Raw genomic sequence first — 22,163 nt, 5'->3', positions numbered from 1 at the left:
GACCTTTGTTTGCAAAATAATGTCTCTGGTTTTTAATATGCTGTCTAGGTTGGTCATAACTTTTCTTCCAAGGAGCAAGCATCTTTTAATTTCATGGCTGCAGTCACCATCTGCAGTGATTTTGGAGCTCAAAAACATAAAGTCTATCATTGTTTCCACTGTTTCCCCATCTATCTGCCATGAAGTGATGGGACCAGATGCCAGGATCTTAGTTTTCTGAATGTTGAGCTTTAAGCCAACTTTTTCACTCTCCTCTTTCACTTTCATCAAGTGAATGGGAAAGTCCAGAGATCTCTTCAAGAAAATCAGAGATACCAGTCAGAATAGCCATCATTTAAAAGTCTACAAATAACATGCTGGAGAGGGTGTGGATAAAAGGGAATCCTCCTACACTGCTGGTGGGAATGTAAATTGGTACAGCCATTATGGAAAACAATATGGAGTTTCCTCAAAAATCTAAAAATATAATTGCCGTATGATCCAGCAATCCCATTCCTGGCCGTATATCCAGACAAAACTCTAATTTAAAAAGATACACGTACCCCTATGTTCATAGAAGCACTATTTACAATAGCCAAGATATGGAAGCAAACTAAATGTCCACTGATAGGTGAATGGATAAAAAAAAGTGGTGCATGTGTCAGTGGAATACTACTCAGCCATAACAAAGAATTAAATGCCATTTGCAGCAACATGAGTGAACCTAGAGATGATCATACTAAGTAAATCAGAAAGACAAACACCATATAATATCACTTACATGTAGAATCTAAAATATAACACAAATGAACTTATCTACAAAACAGAAACAGGCTCACAGACACAGAGAACAGACTTGTGGTTGCCACAGGAGCAGGGATGTGGGGAAGAATAGATTCTGAGTCTGGCATTAACCAATGCAAACTAATATATGTGTGTGTGTGTGTGTGTGTGTGTGTGTGTGTGCAACTGAATCACTTTGCTGTACAAGAGAAACTAACTCAACATTGTAAATCAACTACAGTTCAATGAGTGTGTGCTTCATTCATGTCCGACTCTTTGTGACAGCAGAGACTGTAGCCTGCCAGGTTCCTCTGTCCATGGGATTCTCCAGGCAAGAATACTGGAGTGGGTTGCCATGCCCTCCTCCAGGGGATCTTCCCAACCCAGGGATCAAGCCTGTGTCTCTTATGTCTCCTGCATTATTCTTTACCATTACCACCACCTGGGAAGCCCTAAAATAAGAAAAAAAACAAAACACCTATTTCCAGGATTTGATCCCTGGAGAAGTCTGGCTCAGAATTTTCATCGATCTCACAGTGTGTTTTACTGCTTACCCACCTGTGTCTGTCTCATCTTCTTAAGTGCAGAAGTTTTGTCATATCTTTTCCTAGTAATACCCACCCCCAGCTACATCCCCTCCCCCAAGACTGAGCACACAGTAGGTGCTTCAGGAGTTGTCCCTAGAAGGGTTGTCCCCAAGACCAGTTGCCTAGACAGGGACACGTCTCCTGACACCAGGTGGCAGCATTGGCCAAAAATTCTCTCAGAACTCTGCATCTAGAGCTGTCAGTCAAGTAAAAATTTAAACTTTTATTTCTGGTACAAATGATAAATATTTTGCATTAAAAATCTGGAATTCAAGTTTTCCTCATACTTCATGCTCCCTCCCTGTCCCAGAACCTTACAAAAACATTTCTGTTTGGAGGGAGCAAGCCGGCACCTGCTCCCTCGGCAAAGTCCAGGTTTGCAGAAAGGCACATACGGTCTGTGTCCGGGTGGGGGATGGTGGCCTCAGAGGCCAGCAGTGAAAGGCATGCATTGAGATCCATGGTTGGGGCTGCTCCCCACCTGGTGCAGTGAGTCTTCCCCTCCTCGCTGGGCGCAGGGACCAGGTCCTTCCCGACGATGGGGCAGGGGCTGTGTGTGGGGAGGTGGGCATGACAGGTACAGACGCCTTTCAGGGTCTAAACCTTTGAAGAGTTAAACAGGAAAGTCACGGGCCGTCACATTGGGGTGCTTGAAAGTGAGCGCTTCGGGGAGATGAAGGAGGGAGGCAAGCTTGGAGAACCCCCCTTCTCCCTGGGGCCCCAAGGAAGGCACAGGGCAGGAGTGGGGGCTGTCTTCATGAGTTAACCCTTGCCACACCACACCCCTTTCACAGTCACGGGTGAGGGGGCCAGAGGCTCAGGGATTAGGTGATGGGAAGGAAGAGCGATAAGGCCTCAGTTGTCGGGGGTGGGTAGGCACCCCCTCTGGTGGCTGGGGGAGGGGCAGTGGGTCCCAGGCAGCTGCCTCGGGGACCACCCCTCGTCCCAGCCTGGCTAGGGGTCCTCATCCCAGAGGCACAGCTGCTTCTGGGGCACGTAGAAGTCGAAGCTGTAGTTCTTCTGGCAGCTGCGGATGCCACACTTGTACGGTGCTGGGCGGTCGCGGCCGTGGCAGTACTTGAGCATGCAGGGGTACCAGGCCAGGCTCAGACCATAGCGGCAGACGCAGGGCTTCCCGCGGTCCCCCACCTGCCCGCAGCGAGGCAGCAACACCTGCTCCGAGGCCTTGGGGAGAGCCTCGAACACGGAGCCATCCACACCTGGGAGAGAAGGCAGGGGTCAGGGTGGGGCAGGGGCCTCCCCACATGGCCCCTTCAGGCACCCCAGCGCCCCCCTGAGCTAAGTGTTATCATCCTTGTTTTACAGATGAGAAAACTGGCCCAGAGAGGCTATTGGCCTGGCTGATGTCACACAGTAAGTAGGGATTCAGGCCTGTCTGACTTCAAGGCCTCCACTTGTCCCTGCCAGTGCCGTGCCACCCTACGCTTAAAACCATTACTGTGCTGGACATGATGGCACAGAGGTGTGGGGAGAGGAGCAGGAAAGCAAAAGAAGCTTCTAAAGGAGGTGGTATCTGAGGAGGGCCAGGGAGGGAAGGGCCAGCACGAACATGCTGGGGAAGTCAGGGTAGCCAGCACACAGGACACACACGGGTGGGGTGCTGGGGGCACAGAGCAGTGACCTAGCCCAGGCTCGGCTCAATGACCACGGGAAGGGCCAGCCCCTGGTCCCTGGGGGACAGCGTGTGGCTTGCACCTTGGTCTGGGGTGCAGCTCATAGGGGAGGGGTGGGTGTTGTGGGGGGCACGGACACAGCTCTATTGGGCATTTCTAAATCCAGCAGTGCCCTGGGAGCAGCAGGCATTTCTCTTATGCTCAGCCAGCCAGGCTGCCATTGGAATGGTGACATCTCTCTGCCCTCCCTACAGAGAGGAGCTGAGGAAAGGGCTGGGAAAGACGACCGGGAGATGGGCCAGGAGGTCACACAGACCCGGAAGGCAGGGACCACGCCAGGATGGGAGGCGTTCTCAAGAGCCCTGGGGGAGAAACACTGAGCCCCCAGAAGGTGTGAAGGGAAGGAGTAGAGCTCAACTCTGAGAGGCAGCAGCAGAGGTAGCCAGGTGGGAACAGGTATCTTTGGGCCCCATCCAGACCCTGGTTCCTGCACATGTCCACGACAGGTTTCACCTATGTTCTCACTCAGGGCACAGATGGGGCGGGGGGTGGAGTTGCCTGGGAATTCCTTCCCAGGGCCTAGCAGAGTCACCGTTCTGTGTATCCCTACCTGGAGTCGATCCCTTTCATTGACTCCCCTCAATAAAGAGCCACGCAGGCGTCACTTCCTCCAGGAAGCCCTCCCTGACCAGTCCCAGCTGGGTGGAGAACTCCCATATCTCATCATTGCTCCCCATCATATTTGAGATGATACAGCAGTGGGCCGCACCCAGCTGACCTTGCTCCAGCCAGAACCGGACGTCTTCCTGGCGGGTGTAGATGGCATCCACGGCCTCGGCACATACGTTGCGGAGATGGGGGCTCAGCAGCGCCCCCTGGCTGAAGTTGACAGCGATGTCCATGTGCATTTGCTCTGGGCCCCGCACCTCCTCAGCCTGCCGCACTGCCCGTGGGTTTTTCTGGGTTGAAGAGAAGAGTTGTTCCCAACTGGCCTCAGACAGCCCCCTGCCCACTCTTTCCCTGGTCACTGATTGTCAAACAAGCCCAGGCTGGCTGCCTTCAGATCCTTGGGGCCACCTGCAGGGTGACAGTCAGGGGTAACCAGCCCCCCTACAACTGGTGGGAAAACGGATACCCAGGCCATGGTCGAGCCTTTTCAGCCCACCACTGGGCTGACCTCTGAGACCTAAGGGAGAATTCTGACATGTTGCTGGGGGGTGGGGATGGGGTGGGGGTGGTGTTGGAGGTGGACAAGCCAGGCCAGTTGTCCCAGGGTCAATGACCGCTGGGGTCCTGTACTTTCCAACATCCAGGTAACTGAGTCTCTCTGGGAAAAGCAGACAGAAGGGTGGGACCAAGGACAGGTCCTGCTGAAGAGTTTCGGGAGCTTACCATGAGGCTGGGGAGAGACCCGGGGTAGGGGAAGGGACTGGGAGCAGGCAACAGGCTGAGGGGTTCCAAAGCTGCACTGAACACTTTACATGCTCCATCCCACTTAATTCCCACTGTAACCCATCTCTCAGTAAGAAAACAGGGGCTTTGAGGGACTTTCCTGGAGGGCCAATGGTTAAGACCGAGCTTCAAATGTAGGGGGTGTGGGTTCCATCCCGGGTTGGGAAACTAAAATTCCACATGCCCCGTGGCATGGCCAAAAAACAAGAAAAATAGGGACTTGGAAGGGAGGTGACGTGTCTAGACTCACCCAGATGATAAGTGGCGGTGCCACAGCTGAAGGCAGATCTGACTTGCCTCCATCATAAACCGGGAGGGGCTGAGGTTGGGGGCAGGAAGAATTTGAGATGGGGGTTCAGTGCAGATTAGGGATCTGGGGTTATGGAATCAGGTGTGGCCTGGGCATAATCAGGGGGTTCAGGATTAGAGGCTAAGAGTGTGGGGCCAGGGATTAGGTGGGTTGGGGTAGGGTGGGAGACTGAGGTTGGGGTGGGTGGAGTCCAGGCCAGGGCTCAGCTGCAGGGGTGCGTGCGGGCTCTGGGGAGGCCTGGGGTGGGCACTCACCTGCCGGAGCTTGGCCATGGCCTCGCTGGGAATGATTTCATTGTGGTGCAGCCGGGTGACGAAGCAGAGAGCCTGGAACTGACTCTGCCCCTTCTCCAGCTCCCCCAGAATCAAGGCCCGGAAGAGCTTCACATCCTGATGGGGAAGGCAGAAGGATGGGGGCTGGTTGGAGGGGGTGAGGTCTCCTCACCAGTCCCCCCACACACACACACAGTGCTCAGCTCAGACCCCCACAGAGGACACAGGCCTGGACAGTGTCCTGCAACAGAACAGACGCCTCCCTCCTGCTGTCCTGGGAAATTTTTTCTTTCCCATTTAAACCCATGACTTAAAAGAACACACCCCAGATGTTCCAAAGCCTTCTGGAAAATTCACATAGTGAACCGTTAGAAAGCTTTCCAAAAACAAGGCTGTTTAAAAGTACAGAACTTCACCTTAAAGGAAACCACCCCTTTTGGCACCTGGTTCACTCAAAGCTGATGCTTCCCTTCTGTGGCACCCCTGTGTTCCCTGATCAGGGTGAGTCAAGGCCCCTGCGACCACCTGACCAGGGAGTCACAAGGCAGAGGCTGCACTTTTTACAAGCACAGATTTCAGAGTTCCTCTCGCTGACTTTCCCATTCAGTAGGTTTGGGGAGAATGCCCCCAGTGCTTCTGGTCATCCAGGCTCCTAGACACCCACATCTCAGATGAAGGTGGCGGGGTCAGGATGGGGTCAAGGGCAGACACAGCAGCAGCTGTTGCCAAGGGTGCTGCGATGGCTCACCTTTCCCCTTCCCTCCCCACTTCCCCTTTCCCCATGGGGTTACTAATGGTCACCAGCAGGCCAAGGGCGCCTTCCTGTCACTGACTCACTGTGTGACTCAGGGAGGCCAGAGAGGGGCAGAGGAAGAAGGGAGAGGAGCTGTGGGATGGGGTTCCCTTTCCAAACTGGCTGAAACCCTGGGCACCCTAGGTGTCCCTTGCTCTCACCCAGATCTGTGCCTTGGCTAATGGCTCCTGATGAGACATCAGCAGGTCCCAGTCAGCAGTGGTCTAAGTGTGTGAAGATCCCCCCTGCCTGGGAGGGACCCTGGTCACACTGATGGTTCCTCCAGGAACCCTAGTGGTCCTGCATCAACACAGAGGGTATAGAGCCTATACAGATATGAATCCTTCAATGACCGTGCCCTGGGCTCACTCACCAAACATCCCTGTTCACTGAGTGCTTCCTGCCAAGTGAAATGCTCTGAGAACAGGGTCTGAGGGGCCCCCCTGGATTCCGGTGTAGGCAGTGAGGGGCCCAGGGTTTCCCTCCAAGTCTGCAGTGTATTAGTGGCGTCCAGGCTCATCTCCTAGTTTCTCTAAGCCTCGTTTGTAGAGTGGGGATGATGCCACTTTTACCCGGAGGGTTGTGGTGAGGACAAAAGAGGCTGGTGTGAAGGGAAAGCACAGAGAATGCCCGCCCAGAGTCAAGTGCTCAGTGGCGCTGGCTGGGGCCGCTGTCCCACAGCAGGTGACCAGCCAATGTTACAGGTGATCTCACACTGGCCAGTGCTATCGTCCCACAAATCCCTGTGCCCTTTTTGTTCTTTTTGCTGTTTGTTTGTTTTGGAGTCTTTTGATGTGGACCATTTAAAAAATCTTTATTGAATTTGTTACAATATTGCTTCTTATGTTTTGGTTTTTGGGTCCCAAGGCATGTGGGATCTGATCTTAGTTCCCTGACCACTGATCAAACTGGTACCCTCTGTGCTGGCAAGCAAAGTCTTAACCACTGGACCACCAGGGAAGTATCTCCCCCCTCCGCCCCATGCCCTTTGGAATTCCTCTGACTCTACCAGGACTTTCCCTACTTCCCTTCACTGTAAATGGTTTCTGGAACATTGAGGGGTGGGAGTGTCCAGGGAGATTTTCCACCAAGATTGTAGAAAGGGAGACTGAGGCCCAGCTGGTGAGAAAAGTTATGTTAGGTTCCTACTGGTCCCAGACTTGGAGGGAAGGTGAATCACAGCTTGGGTAACCTCAGCTTCCTCTCAGCAGGAAATCCGCTCTCGGGCCATGAGGCTAGGTTCTCCTTGCCCTGCCAAGCCTCGGTCATCCAATCTTCCACACCCCCAGGTCGGCTGGGGGGAGACTGGAGTTGGTACATGTGTGCCAACTCATGTACCAACTTCCGCTCAGTTTTTGCCAGGTGAGACTTGATACCAGATTTCCCCTCCTGGGGCTGAGTTAGGAGGGTGTCCCTGGCAGGACCCCCAGGCAGGATCCAAAGTCTGGGTATTTTCAGCCATGACCCTTGAAGAGAATGCCATCTGGGATATTCACAGCATCTTCTCCAATACCACAGGCACGCGCCATAGCCTGTGGTCTGCGGGTTGCCCTGAGCTGGCCTTCTGGCCTGGACACCGCCCATCTGCTACTAGCCAGAGAAAGTATTTAAACTTCTAGACCAGACCAGGGGGTGAATGAAATCTCTCAGAATATCTTCCCTGCTTCTAGATTAAATAACAATGTCAATGACAACAGCAAAATGCTACCAAAACAGGAATTTGACTGTGGGTGAAGTGAGGGGATGAGAATTTTTTGTTGAGATAGATTTCCTCTATGTCTCTCATTTATTTTTGCAGGACAAAGATTTATTGAAGTTTATAACTGGAAGGGACAAGTCACTGTTACTATGAGTCAAAAAGGATATACTGTCCCATTCAAATCTTCACAGCAACAGGAGATAGGAACTATGATGATTACTGTGTTTGGAATGGTAACTTGCTCAAGGTCATGAGACCAAGAGGAAATGCAGCCAAAATTTTTAACCCAGGCAGCCTGCCTCCAAAATCCAAACTCTCGCAACCATAATGCACAACTGCTTCTAGGTCAACTAATCCAATGTCTTTGATGCTCAGTTACAGACCAGATGGTAAGGAGTCTGCCTGCAATGCAGGAGATTCAGGTTCGATCCCTGGGTCAAGAAGATTCCCTGGAGAAGGAGACAGTAACCCACTTCAGTATTCTTGGCTGGAGAGTTTCATGGACAGAGGAGCCTGGTGGGCTACAGTCCCTGGGGCTGCAAACAGTTGGACATGACTTAGCAACTACCACTTTGACTTTCTAAAGAGACTAAAGCTCAGGCCCAGAGAGAGAGTGTGGTCTGCCCACAGCCACACAACCAGTGAGTGACAGAAGAGAATGCAGGGTCCTCTTCCCGCCGTGTGGTCTGTGTGTCCTCTGCAGACCTGCCCCGGGACTATGGTGGCTCTCATTCAAGGCTGTGTGTGACTAACAGTCAACAGTATCTGACGCAAACATTAGGGTAAGATGACGCAGGATCACCTTTCTAATCCCTCTGCCTGCTCTGCCCAGGGCCTCTGTAAACCCTGAATTTTCCAACCTTCTTAATCTGTATCTCCAGGAAACCAAGTTTCCTGTGCTGAGTCTGGGAGGGAGACAGCAGTTCAAGCTGCTGGATCTCTGTGGCTCCATCATCATGACCAGTGTCTCTCCTACCTTCTACTCCTCACACCTCAGACCAGGGCCCCCTTTCCCTCTAGCACAGAGGACAGGGCCGGGGGAGAGGGCCCCCTGCTTCAGGGAACATCTGACCAGATGCTAAGCTCCCAGCTTTCCTCCTTGCCCAAGAATCCCCTGGGATGATCCACCCAGATGTGGCCTAATGCCCAAGGCAGACGACACAGCTGGGAAGAGCATATGGCAGGCTTTTCAGGCCCAGGTCTCAGGCTAGGATGTCCAAGATGGGCAGTTTCTATAAGGCTCCTTCTCCCATGGGCTCCTAGGAACCTCCAGCCCCCCCAGGAGCAGGCCACCAGGAAGAAGAGGGGACGGTACCAGGGCTGAAACTGGGCCACATGGAGGGGATGGTTACAGAGATACAGCAAGTCCCCTATATGAACTTGCAAGTGGCAAACGTTCAAAGATGCCAACGTGCATCTGGTTCCAGCAAGGAACCAGAACCTGTGCCGTCAGCGTCAGGCAAGTGAGCTTGCAGCTCGCCCTCCGTCTCCCGTTGCTGACGATCCTTCAGCTCCACCATCTCCCACCTCCTCTCCCGCCTCCAGTCGTTAACTCTTCTTGCCTGTTCACTCGGTGCCAGCCCCTGTATGCCAGCTGTTATACCATAATACTATACTTTTCAAAGTACTGTATTGTAAGATTAAAAATGGTTTTTTGTTTTTTTTAATGTATTATTTGTGTGAAAAGTATAAACCCATGATAGTACAGTACTATATAGCAAACTGTGTTAGTTGGGTACCTGGGCTAACCTTGATGGACTTAACAAACAAACTGGACTTATGAACGCACTCCCAGAAGGGAACTCATTGGTATGCAGGGAACTTACTGTAGTGAGCATTTGCTGAAGTCCTTTGTGGGTGGTTTAGAGGTTCTCAGAGAGCAGGATAGTTAAGGGCAAGGGCGCTGGAGCCAGTGCTGCCCTCATTCAAACCCTGGCTTTGCTGATACACGCCATGCCATCTCGGGGGATTCACTTGACCTATGTCTTAGTTTCCACATGTGTAAAATGAGTACAAGCAACAATATCTACACCTCAAGGAATTCCTGTGCGGAAAGATGAGTGAAAGGTCTCAGAACAGCATGGGCTGGACTCCTTCAGTTTTTCTCTAGAATTGTTGCAATCCCTGGCCTAGCTCCAACTGTGATCAACTCCAGACCTGCAGAGGCAAGAAAAAAGAGCTTTCTTCCAGAGACACACCAGAACCCCAGAGAAGTCAGGTGACTCTGCTGGAGCTTGCAGGCAATCAGCAAATCGGTGGGAGAGCGCTGACTAGCATCCCCTGGGGCAGGGACTTCGCAGGGCAGGGCAGTGGGTAAGACCAGATCAAGGCCCCAGTCTTCAAGGGACTCATAGGGGAAGCTGACCTACAACTGAAGTCAGCGCCCATGATGAGGCCTAGGGTTGAGGCTTATGCAAAGTACCAGAGGGTAAAGGTGAAAGTGAAAGTCGCTCAGTTGTGTCCGACTCTGCGACCCCATGGACTGCACAGTCCATGGAATTCTGCTATAGGGTAAAGGATGATTGAGGAAGTGCTCCTGTCCCTTTAGGCATGGGGCTGGGAGGGCTGCAGGGAGGGAAGACTTACCAGAGCATGGGTCCTCAACCTTTTTGGCACCAGAGACAGGTCTTGTGGAAGACAATTTCCCCATGAAGCAGGTTGAGGGTGGGAGACAGGCATGGATGGATGGTTTGGGGATGATTCAAGCGCGTTACATTTATTGTGTGCTTTATTTCTACTGTTATATCAGCTTTGCCTCAGATCATCAGGCACTGGATCCTGGAGGCTGGGACCCCTGTACGAGACTGAAGGATATTTCACTGGTTCTGGACAATGAGAGGATTGGGGCTTTCTAGCCAAGAGAGAGGCAATTACAGAAAATGTGTGCGTGTGCTGTGTGCTCAGTTGTGTCCAACTCTTTGCAACCCTGTGGACTGTAGCCCACCAGGCTCCTCTGTCCATGGAATTTCCCAGGCAAGAATACTGCAGTGGGTTTCCATTTCCTACTCCAGGGGCTCGTCTCGACCCAGGGATAGAACCCGTGTCTCTTGCACCTCCTGCATTGGCAAGTAGGTTCTGTACCATGAGCGCCACCTGGGAAACCCCATTACAGAAGATGGGGAGGTACAAAGGCATCTTAATGCCCCCACCCATCCATCTCTTCACGCTACTGTCTTATGATCTGCCTAATGCCCTTCCAAGGCTTCTTTTGTCCTCACCATAAAGTGTACCCCCCAGAGGCTGGCATCCACATCTTTGCTGACAGTTCTGAACATTGAACCAAAGAGATGGCGGTTTCCAGAATAAGCAAGGCCAGGTGCCTTTCTATGAGTTGACGCCGGTCGGGGATGCCCTGTCCCATCCTGCCCAGCATCCTTCAGGACTCAGTTCACATGCATCCATCACCCCCACCAACCCTCCAGCAGAGCTGGCCAGGTCCAATCCCTACCTTCCTCCCACTGTGTCTGGAATGGGAGTACCAGGGAGGGGAGGGCAGTGAGAGTGGACGGAAGAGCCTGGTGGGAGGGCAGGGACAGGCTCTGAGAGCCCAGAGTCTGAGCTTCATCTAGCAGACCACTGGAAGTCATCACTGGATTTTCAGCCTGGAGGTGACATGCTGGAGGAGCCTGAATCTCTGGCTTAGAGCTGAATCAGAAACTTGAGCTGTGCTAGGCCAGTGTGCATCTTATCTGAACACCTCGGAAGGGCCCCAGTCTCGTGTAGTGTCTTCTGCCTGGGCAACAGGTCCCTCAGGCCCTCCATGCTGTGCCCCTGGCTCAGGACAGCGGCAGTGTCCTCAGTCTGACACAAAGCTGAGTGAAGGCAACCATGCTCTGGGGCCTCCATCGAAACTTTTTGCCCCCAACAAGAAGACGGCTCTTCTTGGGCTTCCTTGTACCTGGGCTCCTGCAGACTGGCAGTCCTACAGCTGTACTTTTGGCTTCTAGAGGTTCAGGGGAGCTCTTTCAAGCTCCAGTGAGGTTCCAGCAAGGGACGTGACCTTCAAGGTCACCCAGCTGCAGGGCCAGCCCCAGGGGCCCAGATTTTCTAACTCAACCCTGTGATCTTTCTGCTCTTCCCAGCTCCCTGCTGAGCCCTCTCCCAGATATTGTATTCTCTGCGTCCACTCCCTGCCTGAGACCCTCTGTATCTCATAGAGAGAAGGTTGTTCTGGGAAAAGCAGGGGGCAGCCCTCTGCACTTACAAGAGCAGACAGCCTGTGCCAGGCCCCTGCTGCTGCCTTCCGGGGGAGAGGCTCCAGGGAAAGCTCGGTGTTGGGGACAGGAGGTGACCCGAAGACAGAGCCCCTGGGAGCTCCGATGACCCTGGCGCTGTCACACGAGCCCGACTGCCAGCTTCCAGAATGAAAGGGGGAAACAAATCTCTCTTGTTTTGACTGCTGTGGGGTTTTATGTTACAGCCAAGTCGAATTGTAACTGTACACACAGACAGACACCTGCTTGCCCCCATTCAGGGGCCACGTGGCCCCTTCACCCAGAGGTGCCGATTCGCGAACGATCTCCCACCCTTCACCCAGCAGCACCCAGGCCCCCCATGCCCCTCCTCTGGGGCCCACACTTCCGCTTGGCCGTGGGCCACTCCCCTCTCGCACCACTGCCCCTAGGAGCACGTTTCCTCCCTCATGGCCTCTCCCAGGAGTCTCCACGTCACCCCCTTTCTCTCGATCACCCGCAGCGTCCCTCGCATGCAGTCACACACGCCCATCTTCTCCCAACAGACTCTCCACACCCTTCTCCTGCCCTCCCTTCTTCCCCCAAAGTCTCACTAACACACACACAGCATCTTCCACGCCTTCTCACACACCAGCCTCTGCACCCACCGCACACAGGCTGTTACACTCACCTACCTCCAGGCACTCACACCCGCCTCTCCGACAAGCATCCTCTCCCAGTTCACCTCCCCAGCCTAGCCTGGCCAACTCCCCCCACTCCCCACCGCCCTCCTTCCCACCACCAGCTCCCAGCTCCCCTCGACTCCAAGCGCCCTTTCTCAGCCCCCTTTTCCAGAAAGCCCACTGTGGGGAGGTGCGGGGAAGCTCGCTCTCCCATCTCAGACCTCGCTGCCCACCCAGCCCTGGACCATGGGGGAACTGAAAGCAAAGAGGGCCAGATGGTGGAGCTGCTGTGCTGTGATGGGTTACTCAGTCATGTCCAGCTCTTTGCTACCTACCCCATGGACTGTAGCCCTCCAGGCTCCTCTGTCCATGGGGATTTTCCAGGCAAGAATACTGGAGTGGGTTGCCATGCCCTCCTCCAGGGGAATCTTCCCAATCCAGGGATCGAACCCAGGTCTCCTGCATTGCAGGCGGATTCTTTATCATCTGAGCCACCAAGGAAGTCCAAGTATACTGGAGTGGGTAGCCTATCCCTTCTCCAGGGAAACTTCTCCATCCAGGAATTAAACCGGGGACTCCTGCATTGCAGGTAGATTCTTTACCAGCCAAGCTACCAGGAAAGCCCATGGTGGAACTGACATTCCCTCACAAGCCCTCTCCCAGCCCACCTCTGGGCCACCACGGTTACACAGCCCAGGCTGGAGGCCATGCTCCAGGTCCCTGCGGAACACCTGCTCCTCTCTCCCCCGGCCCGCGGACGGCGCGCACTGTCTCCCGGGAGCTTCCTCTGCCATCTCGGTCTCCTTCCCGTCACACCGGAGTATGAGATTTTGAGGCCCATCCTGAGCCAACCCAAATATTTACTGCTCAGCTCCTGGATGGAGCTGCTTTATAGCTAGGGAGGGGCTGGCTTCCCTGTGCTGGGGAGGTGAGAGGTCAGCCTGGAGGGGCAGCCAGGGAGCAGGGCCCTCCTCACCCCACGCGGCTGCCCCAGAGCAGGCACAGGAGCACCAGGGCTGCTCTGGCCAGGCCCCTGGAGAGGCACAGAGGCAAATGGAATCAACCCAAAGCCAAGCCAAGCACACTCCCCGGCTGGCGCCTGGGGAGGCAGGCTGCCCCGTTACGAGATGCCTGCAGACCCCGGGGGCTACGCCTAGACAGAGACTTCTTGTTGCAGGTCATCAGTGCAACCACTTGCTAGGGCAGTGCCCCCTGCCCTTCCCCAGGCCCCCAGTGCTCCGTCAGCCAAATCTCAAAGGTCACCACTGTCCCAACTGCTCCAGGAACAATGTGAGGCTTTATATGGATCGGCTGCACCCCAATGTCCCGCTGACTCAGGGCTTCTGAGATGGGGCTCCACGCTTCCCGCTCACTCACATTCCCAGCCCCAGCGCCTCCCTCCCTCGCCCCCAGCCCTTCATCAGATCTCCCCACCCTCCCCCCTTGGGGGCCAGCCACTTCAACACTTGCCAACTGAAAGGATGGGAGTCCTAATGATGCCTGGGTCCCCAGAACAGGAACAATCTGCTTGGCTGTGTCAGGAAGGAGGGGCCCTGGCTGGAACTGCTAGTTCTCTTCTCCCCTGCCTCCGCTGTCCTCTGCTTTGCTGAGAGGCCTCTGACTTACTTCTCACCACACGCCTCCAAGCCATCATACCGTATTAGTGTTGTGTCTGAGCCTGGGGCTCAGAGAGGTTAAGTGACTTGTCAAGCCACATGGCTGGTCAAGGGCAGAAAAATGCACAGTGAGTGCTCAGAAGTATCTATGAGCTATTTAAAAAATGGTGCCCTCACTCCCATGGTCTCTCCAGGAGCCACAGGGAGAGGGGAAAGAGGAATATCCCAGGCTCAGTGAAGAGGTCAAAACTCAAAATTCACGGTGGGGCATGTGGTGAGCTTGGCGGGAGGGGTCCAGCCCAAGTCTGTAAGCAGGAAAGTTTCTCCGTAGATGTGTCCCTCTGCACCAAGGTTTTTTTCAGCCACCTTCTTCCTCTCCCCTCCCCTGTTCAGGTTTCTTCAGCCTCTGGGAAGAAGCCCATTTATACGTCACAGCAAGCACAGGCAGTCAGAACACAGTGGAAGAATCCCTGGGTCCCCATCCTGGATCGTTAGCCACTGATCTTGTCCAAGTCACTACACAGGCATGAGCCTCAGTTTGCACATCTGCGAAACGGATGCAATACCCGCCATATGATACAGTGGTGAGGATCAAATGAGGCCAGGTGTGTGAATGCCACTGTCAGTGTGTGATCTGAGTGACCACTCAGTGTGTGAGACCCAGACAGCTGTGATTCTTACCTCAAAGCTGGCCTCTGTCTCACTGGCACCACCTCTGTGACCCTTGGGAAGCCTCACAGGAAGACCCTCACTTCTGTTTCTCCCCCATCGTAACAGAAGGTCACTGACTTGTCCCAGGTGGCAGTCCTCACTGCACAACCCGGCATCCTTTGCCAGGACTCCACCTGGACATAGGTGTTCAGGGAGTGGGAGGTACAGGCCAGGCTGCACTTTGGGGCACAGCTTCTGATCCCTAACACAGAGAGGGCTTCCTCAGATACAGCAGAGGGACTGCTGTTAGAACCCGGGGCCCCACAGGCACAAGTTGGGTGGTTCTCTCTGATGACTTCTCATGAACTCCCTTGGGGAAATGCCCTGGACGCCACAAACCTCTGGGCCTCTGCTGAAAGTACCTCTACCGTAATCTGTTCCCCGAAAGACACCCTCTCCATCATGTGCCTCCACTACAGGTCACCAAACTGCAGGGATCCAACATAAGCTAGGTAGGTGGACACTGCACCCTCAGAGCCTGTCCTGTCTGACATCCCTGTGATGTGATATCCTGTTAGAACAAACAGCCGCAGGCATCAGTCTGGCCATTTGCACATTCCCTATCTTTGCTGACTCTCTCACAGCCTGCAGCCACTCCCCTTACCCAGACGGGGAGCCCCCAAGGCACGGATGACTGTGCTTTCTGGACTGCTCCTTCCTCTGACCCCCACCCCCCAGGGCATGGGTGCCCAGGGCATGGGTCCCTTGGAGTGACCTCGAATTGACCTGCCCTCTTATATGGACCCCTTTAGCTTGGCTCTGGGCTTCCTTGGTGGCTCAAAGAGGAAAGAATCTGTCTGCAATTCGGGAGACCCAGGTGCAGTCCCTGGGTCAGGAAGATCCCCTGGAGAAGGGCATGGCAACCCACTCCAGTTTTCTTGCCTGGGGAATTCCAGGGACAGAGGAGCCTGGTGGGCTACAGTCCACAGGGTCGCAAAGAGTAGGACATGACTGAGCAACTAACACACACACATACATCTTGGCTCCAGCCCATGGCCCCTCTTGGCCCCCACCTTCCACACGTTTGGAGTCTTCGGCTCCTTCTTCCCTGCTCCCAATGCAGTCACGATTCACCCCTCCCCCCACACCTGCCCTTTGTAGCTGCATATAACTTTCTCTTATCTTTCAGTCCCACCCTCCCTGCCCCGTCAGCACCAAACCACATGGCTTGAACATGACTCATCCCCCTCCCCCAGATTCTGGACACTCAGACCGGGGTAAGAGATACTCAGAGGGGAAAGAGAACTTGGATGGGGACAGCAACCTGGGGGAAGGGGACCCAGACGACTGTCAGATCAAAAGCCGGGCTGGAGAGTCAGGATGGTGACATGCCCAGTGAGTCTGTTCATCTGGGTATGATTACATGCATAGGCTTTGGATTATAAAGAAGGGCATTGCCTACTGAGACCGTCTGATGAATCAGCGTTCTTGTGCTGAGGGCACAGAGAATGAGGCCTTGGGTCTACATGCTGTTTAAACACATTAGGGTTATTGTGGATAGAATGACAGGTTTCAACTAAATGACTGAGTTGGGGCTTGACCTTCATTTCACAGTCAAACCCTGTGCCTTCTCCAAGTCCCTCAGTCCCTGGAGCAACTCTGCCAGGGCTTCCCAAATGTTGCTGCTCATTGGTATCACCAGGGGCTCTTTAAAAACCCTGCTGTCTGGTTCCCACCCTCAGACATTTGGACTTAATTGGTCTGGAGTGCAGCCAAGGCATTGGGTTTTCGAAAGCTCGCCAGGAGATTCAAATGTGTAGCCAAGTTTGGGAGCCACTGAGCTGCAGCATGGTTTTTTGGAAAGCTGCGTCCTGAACTGATGGTCAGCAGCCTGTGGGCAGGGTTTACAGTCACGCACAATGGCGATTCTTTGAGGGCCTTGTGGAGTGTGTGATCCTTGCCTGGGCTCCGTGTCCTACAGTGGGTTGATCACTGTGACAGCTTTACTGGCTTCAGAGCCAGCATGGCAGTGTGGGGAGGGCCAGGCGGTGCTGGAGCCCTGTCTCCTGGCAGAGGCAGAGGGTTGGAGGGGTGTGGAGAGGGGACTGGGACAGGGGTGCGACCGGCTGGAGGAGGGCTATATTGCATCCAGCACAAGGGGCCTCGCTGCTGCCCAGGTCGCAGGACACAACAGGGATGACTGCTCCCTGGGGAGGGGCTGGCCAGCAATTCTGGAGTGTGACGGTTAACTTCCCGTGTACATTTCACTGGGCTGAGAGATGCCCACAGAGCAGATAAAACATCTTTTCTGGGTGTGTCCGTGAGGGTGTCTCGGGAAGATACTGAGTGGAAGGTGGCCCTCGCCAGAGAGGGTGGGCATCATCCAGTCTCTTGAGGGCCTGACAAGAACAAAAAGGGTGGAGAGGGGAAATCTGCTCTCTCTTCGAGAGCCGGACATCCATCTTCTCCCACCATAGACGACAGTACTCCTGGTTCTCAGGCCTCTGCACTCCCACTGGAACGACACAGGCCTTCCCGGACCTCCAGCTGACAGACCACAGACTTTTCCACCTCCATAATCATGTGAGCCAACAACCCCTCAATAAAATCTCTTCTACACCTCTGTGGTGGTGGTTTAGTCACTAAGTCGAGTCTGACTCTTGCAACCCCAGTGGACTGTAGCCCACCAGGCTCCTCTGTCCAAGGGATTTCCCAGGCAAGAATAAACTGGAGTGGGTTGCCATCTCCTTCTCCCAGGGAGATCTTCCCCACCGAGGGATCCAACCCGTGTCTCGGATTCTTTACCACTAAGCCACCTGGCTGTATTTCCCTCCTATTATATCTGTTCTGCAGGCCTGGGTGTATTTCTCTTCTATTATTTCTGTTCTGCGGGGGAACTCTAATACATGGAGCTTCAGAGAGAAGGTTCTGGTGAGGGACTAAGGCTCTTCCAGGCTCAGTGCTGTCTTTCCGTGTGACTTTGGGTCTGTTGTTCAATATCGTTGCACCCGAGCTTAGCACAGAGGGTCCCTGCTGAGATGTGACATGAGCCAGTGATAATTATGAAAGTCAGTGGCTTCCATTTCTGGAGCATTGAGTACTGCAGATGATACACAGTGAGTATTTCATATACATGGCTCTGTTTAGTTCTCACAATGGCCATGGGAACAGTACCATTATCATCCCCATTTTACAGATGAAAAAATGAAGGCTTGGAGAGATCAAGTAGCTTGCCCAGGGTTAAACTACGTCTGTCTCCTTTCAGTTTGGACTGTTTCCCAAAGGTGGCAAAATGGCCAATGCTACTATCCCTAAATGGACTAGGGACTGTTCCCAAACCACCCCCAAATGGATTTGGTACAAGGAATAAAAGAAACACCAGGTCCAGGACTTTCTCCTACAAGAAAAGTCATTACTTCTAGATAGAAGCTTCTCTTGGAAATCTGCCAGAGACCTTGAGGACTGGGCGAGCAACAAGAGAGGTGACCCACCCCAGAAAGATCCCTTATAAAAGCTGCTCTGGCCAACGCAGACCATGGACTAGGGTGGGGATAAAGGCTATTCCACTCCACTCCCAGCCTTCCCCAACTCCACCCCCCTCCAGGCCAGCTGAGAAACCCAGAGTAGGAAGGGACCTTGGAAAGCTGGCTCCCTTCGGTGATTTCCACTCCCAATTCCCTCCCTTGCTGATGAAACTGGAGATGCCAGAGGGCGGGTGTGAAATGCCAGCTTCTGGGTCAGAGGTTACCCTGAAAAGCACTCTTTGGAAACCTGGGTGGAGGATGGAACTGCTGTGGGGATTAAAATGAGGCTCTTACAATCAGCTCCAAATGGAGTCTCTAACTGGGCAGTTGGCCCCTCACTCTACCCTCAGCCCCAATCCCCAGGCCTGCACCCCACTGCCACTGGCCTCTCCCCTACCCTTGCCCTCAGGATAGAGCAATAAAACCTTCCAAGCTGCAGCTAGAGGCTATAAAAGCTGAGCCCTATTCATTGACTCTCTGACTGGTGTCCTACCCACAGCACGGTCTTGGCTGCTGGAGTGGTCCCAGGGATGGGGAAGTCTCTGGAGGGTTCCAGCACGGCCACAAAACAATGGGTAGTGGGGTAGGAAGGTGGGAGACTCCTGGGCTGGCCTGAGGTTCACTCTCAAGGACAAAGGGCTTCAGTGGAAGGTTTGAGGGGACACTTAGACTCCTGCTTCCCCTATTTGGGTTTTCCAGGAAAAGAACAGACTTGACAAAATTCCCCTGGAGTTTAAGTGGGGAGGCAGGAGGTGTTCCGGCCCTGTCAGCTTCCCTTTCTCCACACACACACTCACCTGCCCCTGCCTGAATTGAGAAACTCGCTTAGGCCTGCTGAGTAGGGAAGGGATCACACAGTCCTCCCAATCGCAACACTCAAGCACCCTACCCCCATCCCACCACCCTCAACTGGTCTCCCTGCATCCCTGGTCAGTGACAGCCCAACAGTCCAGGGACAGATCAGCTGTCAAGCCCCATCTCCACTGTCCGTGGGATCACTGGCCCCCAACCTGGTATACCATCTATGGCAATGTGGCTGGGTCCCTAGGTGACTCTGCAAACTCTGCCCTGACTCCTCTCAAGCTCTGGTCTCCAAGAGGAAGGAGAGAGAGGTGGCTCAGATAGCTGCCCCAGAGCTTTCTCCACTGCTGGCTGTCTCATCAGCCTCCCCCTCCCCTTCCCCAGAGCCTCCCAGGGCCTCTTTCTATGGGAGAGGGAGGTGGGGAGCACACTTCACTTGAGACTCCCTTAAGTACCACACCTCACCCACCTTCTTTCCCGCCAGGGTTCCCGCCCCTGGGTTACCGTTACTCGCTGCCCTTCCAGGCCCGCTTCCTGATAACCCCGAGCACCTCCATTCTCTACCCCACCTCGCAATAACACACACACACACACACACACACACACACGCGCGCGCGCACGGCTGGTCTTTACCCCCTTCCCCAGAATCTGAGCCAAAACTGAGGGTTGGTCAGCCCTCCTGCCAAGCAGGGTAAGAGGTGGCACCTCTCCTAGAGCCTGGGGACCTCACCTGGGGCCTCTCCCCAGGTCCCCCACTGCAAGCTCCCCAGACTTTCATTCCAAAGAGAAGAGGTGGCTTCTCCTGGGCCTGGGGGGCACATGGAACCCGTAGCTGCGCCCAGGAACCCCCTTCCGAAGCCCAGGGAAGTGAAACAAGAGGTGGTACATAGACTCCAAGATGTCAGGGCTGGGAGACCTGGAATCAGCCTCTTGTTCCTATACAGAGGCGTGAAAGGAGGCCTAGAGCAGGAAAGGGGCTTGCCCTAGGTCACACTGAGAACCCAGGACCTCTGATGCCTGGTCCAGGGCTCTTTCCTGATAGAGCCTGAGGGAATTACTCCAGAAAGGGAGAGGGGGTTATTAACATTGACTCTAGTAGGGTCAGCACCCGGAGGGCGCAGGGAGGAGACCTGAAAGAGGAAGAGAGGAGCTAGCTGGTCAGGGGGCCTGGGCGCCCAGAGTAAAAAGGTGAAAGGCTGCAAGGGAGGGTCTGAAGGGCAGCAGAGCAGCTCGTGGGGGAGAAAGACGGGCGCTGGGGAGCAGGCCAAAGAGGTGTGGAGAAGAGCCCGCGCGACCTTGGCTAAGTCGCGTCCCTGTCCCTCTCCTGGCCCAGTCCTCCGGCCAGCAGACGGGACCCCCTCAGGCACTTAGATTCCCCGCCCCGCCGCGGGGCAAGCGACGGTGCCTCACCTTCCTAAAGTCGGCGGTGAAGGAAATGAGAGTGCCGTCGGGCTTGCGCAGCTCCAGGCTGATGCTGTCGGCGTCGCTGTCCGCCTGCAGGCTCTCCTCGGTCACCTGGCCGTCAGGCAGCCGCACCCGCACCCGCAGCTCCGACGGCGCGCCCGCCCCGGTCCCCGCGCCCACGCCGCGCGGCGCCCCCAGCAGCGGCACGAGCAGCGGCAGGAGCAGCAGCGCGGGGGACGCCCGGGGGACCCCGCCGCGGCCGGGCGGGCGCATCCCCGGGAGCCGCCGCCGCCCTCGCGGTCCCGGCGCGCCGCGAGCGGGCGGGGAGCTGCGGGGCCAAACTTCGCCGGAACTTGGAGGCTAGTTCACGGCGCCGGGGCGCGGGGGCGCGGGGGCGCGGGGGCGCGGCTCCCCCCGGGGCCGGGGGCTCAGCCGCGGGGCGCCAGCGACGTGGCGCCGAGGCGCGTGGGCTGCGCTCCGCCGCGCGCCCCCCGGCGACTCTGAGGCGCACGCCACGCGCCCGGGGCCCGTCCGCCTCCCAGTCCCAGCGCCGCGCCTCCCGCGGCCCCCGACTCCGGAGCTCCGAGACTCTGTTTTGCACTTTTCATTCAATCCCACCCCCCGTCACTTCCTTCAGAAAACAGAAACCACCAGGACCTGCCTTAAAGAGACCGCGCACCTCTCGGCCCTTAAAGGGCCCGCGGCGGCTCTCCCCGCGCTCGGCGGCGGCCGGGGCCGGGGCCAGGGCCGGGGCGGGCGGGGCGGAGCGGCGCGCGGCGGCCGGGTGGGAACTGGGTTTCTCAACCGCGCTCCCTCCCCGTCGCGCCCCGGCAGCGACCGGGCTGGCCCGGGAGTTGACTCTCCTGGCAGATCCCTTCCTCCCAGCAGGGGCGGGACGGGCGACTCTTCCCCCGCCCCGTCCTTCTTTTTTGGCTCGTTCTTGTGCCACGTGGATGAAAGAATCGGGCTTGGTGTTTTAGGGGTTTTGTTTGGTCTTCTCAGTTTCTCTGAGGCGGCGAATTTCTATACTGCTTCTGCAAAATCGGACCTCACCTCGCGTTCAGCCTTTTGACTGCCATAGATCAGGAGAGGGGCTGAGGTTCTGCTGGCATTGACCTCCGTCAGGTGTGAAATCTTGATCAGTCAGGCCGCCTCTTTGGACATGGCCCTTGAAGTGCCCGCATTCTCTGAGCCCCTGCGCAGGTTCTTTTCGGTCTGATCGCCCTTACTTTCCCCATTCACGACTTCTCCCCAGTCCTGCCCACCTTCCCAGACCCCTGTTCTCTCTCCCACCGATAGGCTGAGCAAATTCAGCAAAACAGTAGATTGCAGACCATCCTGGAGGATGTCCAGGGACTCAAGATGCGCTCGACCATCAGAGGCTCTTCCACAAGCCCACAGAAATGGGGTGCCTTGCCATGCACTCCAACAGTAAACTGGGTGAAGGCAGGAGGGATATGGATTCCTGCTTCCTCTGATTAGCTGTGTGCTTTGGAAACATTTAAAAAGTTCTTTGGGCCTACGTGTCCCCCGGGTATGGTGGGTGTTGCTGAGACCTACAAAGTCCTGCCAGTTCCAGAAGAGAAAATGCCAGGGGGATGTTCAGAACCTATTGTTCCTTGATGTTCATTTCACTTCTCTTTATTCTGTGTTCCCCTAATCTTTCCCAGATCTTGATCACAGATGTTGAATACCCTTCTCTTCAGCCTTCTTCCCATCTAGGTTTTCCACAGCACTGGTTGGTAATGATGACAACAGGTACCCAAGCACCCAGGGACCATGAAGGTGCCAGCAGAGTTAGAT

General features: G+C 55.1%; 1 protein-coding gene across 1 annotated transcript; it reads right to left on the bottom strand.

Moving 5' to 3' along the window:
* Positions 1–1,552: 1,552 nt before the first annotated feature.
* OAF (out at first homolog) lies at positions 1,553–21,193 on the bottom strand. Its single transcript, XM_055423219.2, has 4 exons — positions 20,367–21,193; positions 5,000–5,134; positions 3,762–3,942; positions 1,553–2,569 (listed from the first exon to the last, which is right to left on the bottom strand). Exons 1-4 carry the CDS (start codon positions 20,631–20,633, stop codon positions 2,304–2,306), a joined length of 849 nt encoding a protein of 282 aa, XP_055279194.1. The 5' UTR covers positions 20,634–21,193; the 3' UTR covers positions 1,553–2,303.
* Positions 21,194–22,163: the final 970 nt, after the last annotated feature.

Source organism: Moschus berezovskii, chromosome 14, assembly GCF_049115385.1.
Source record: "Moschus berezovskii isolate FMDL1 chromosome 14, NW_MosBer_1.0, whole genome shotgun sequence".
Taxonomy (NCBI): Eukaryota; Metazoa; Chordata; class Mammalia; order Artiodactyla; family Moschidae; genus Moschus; species Moschus berezovskii.
This window is presented reverse-complemented; position numbering and strand designations above follow the sequence as displayed.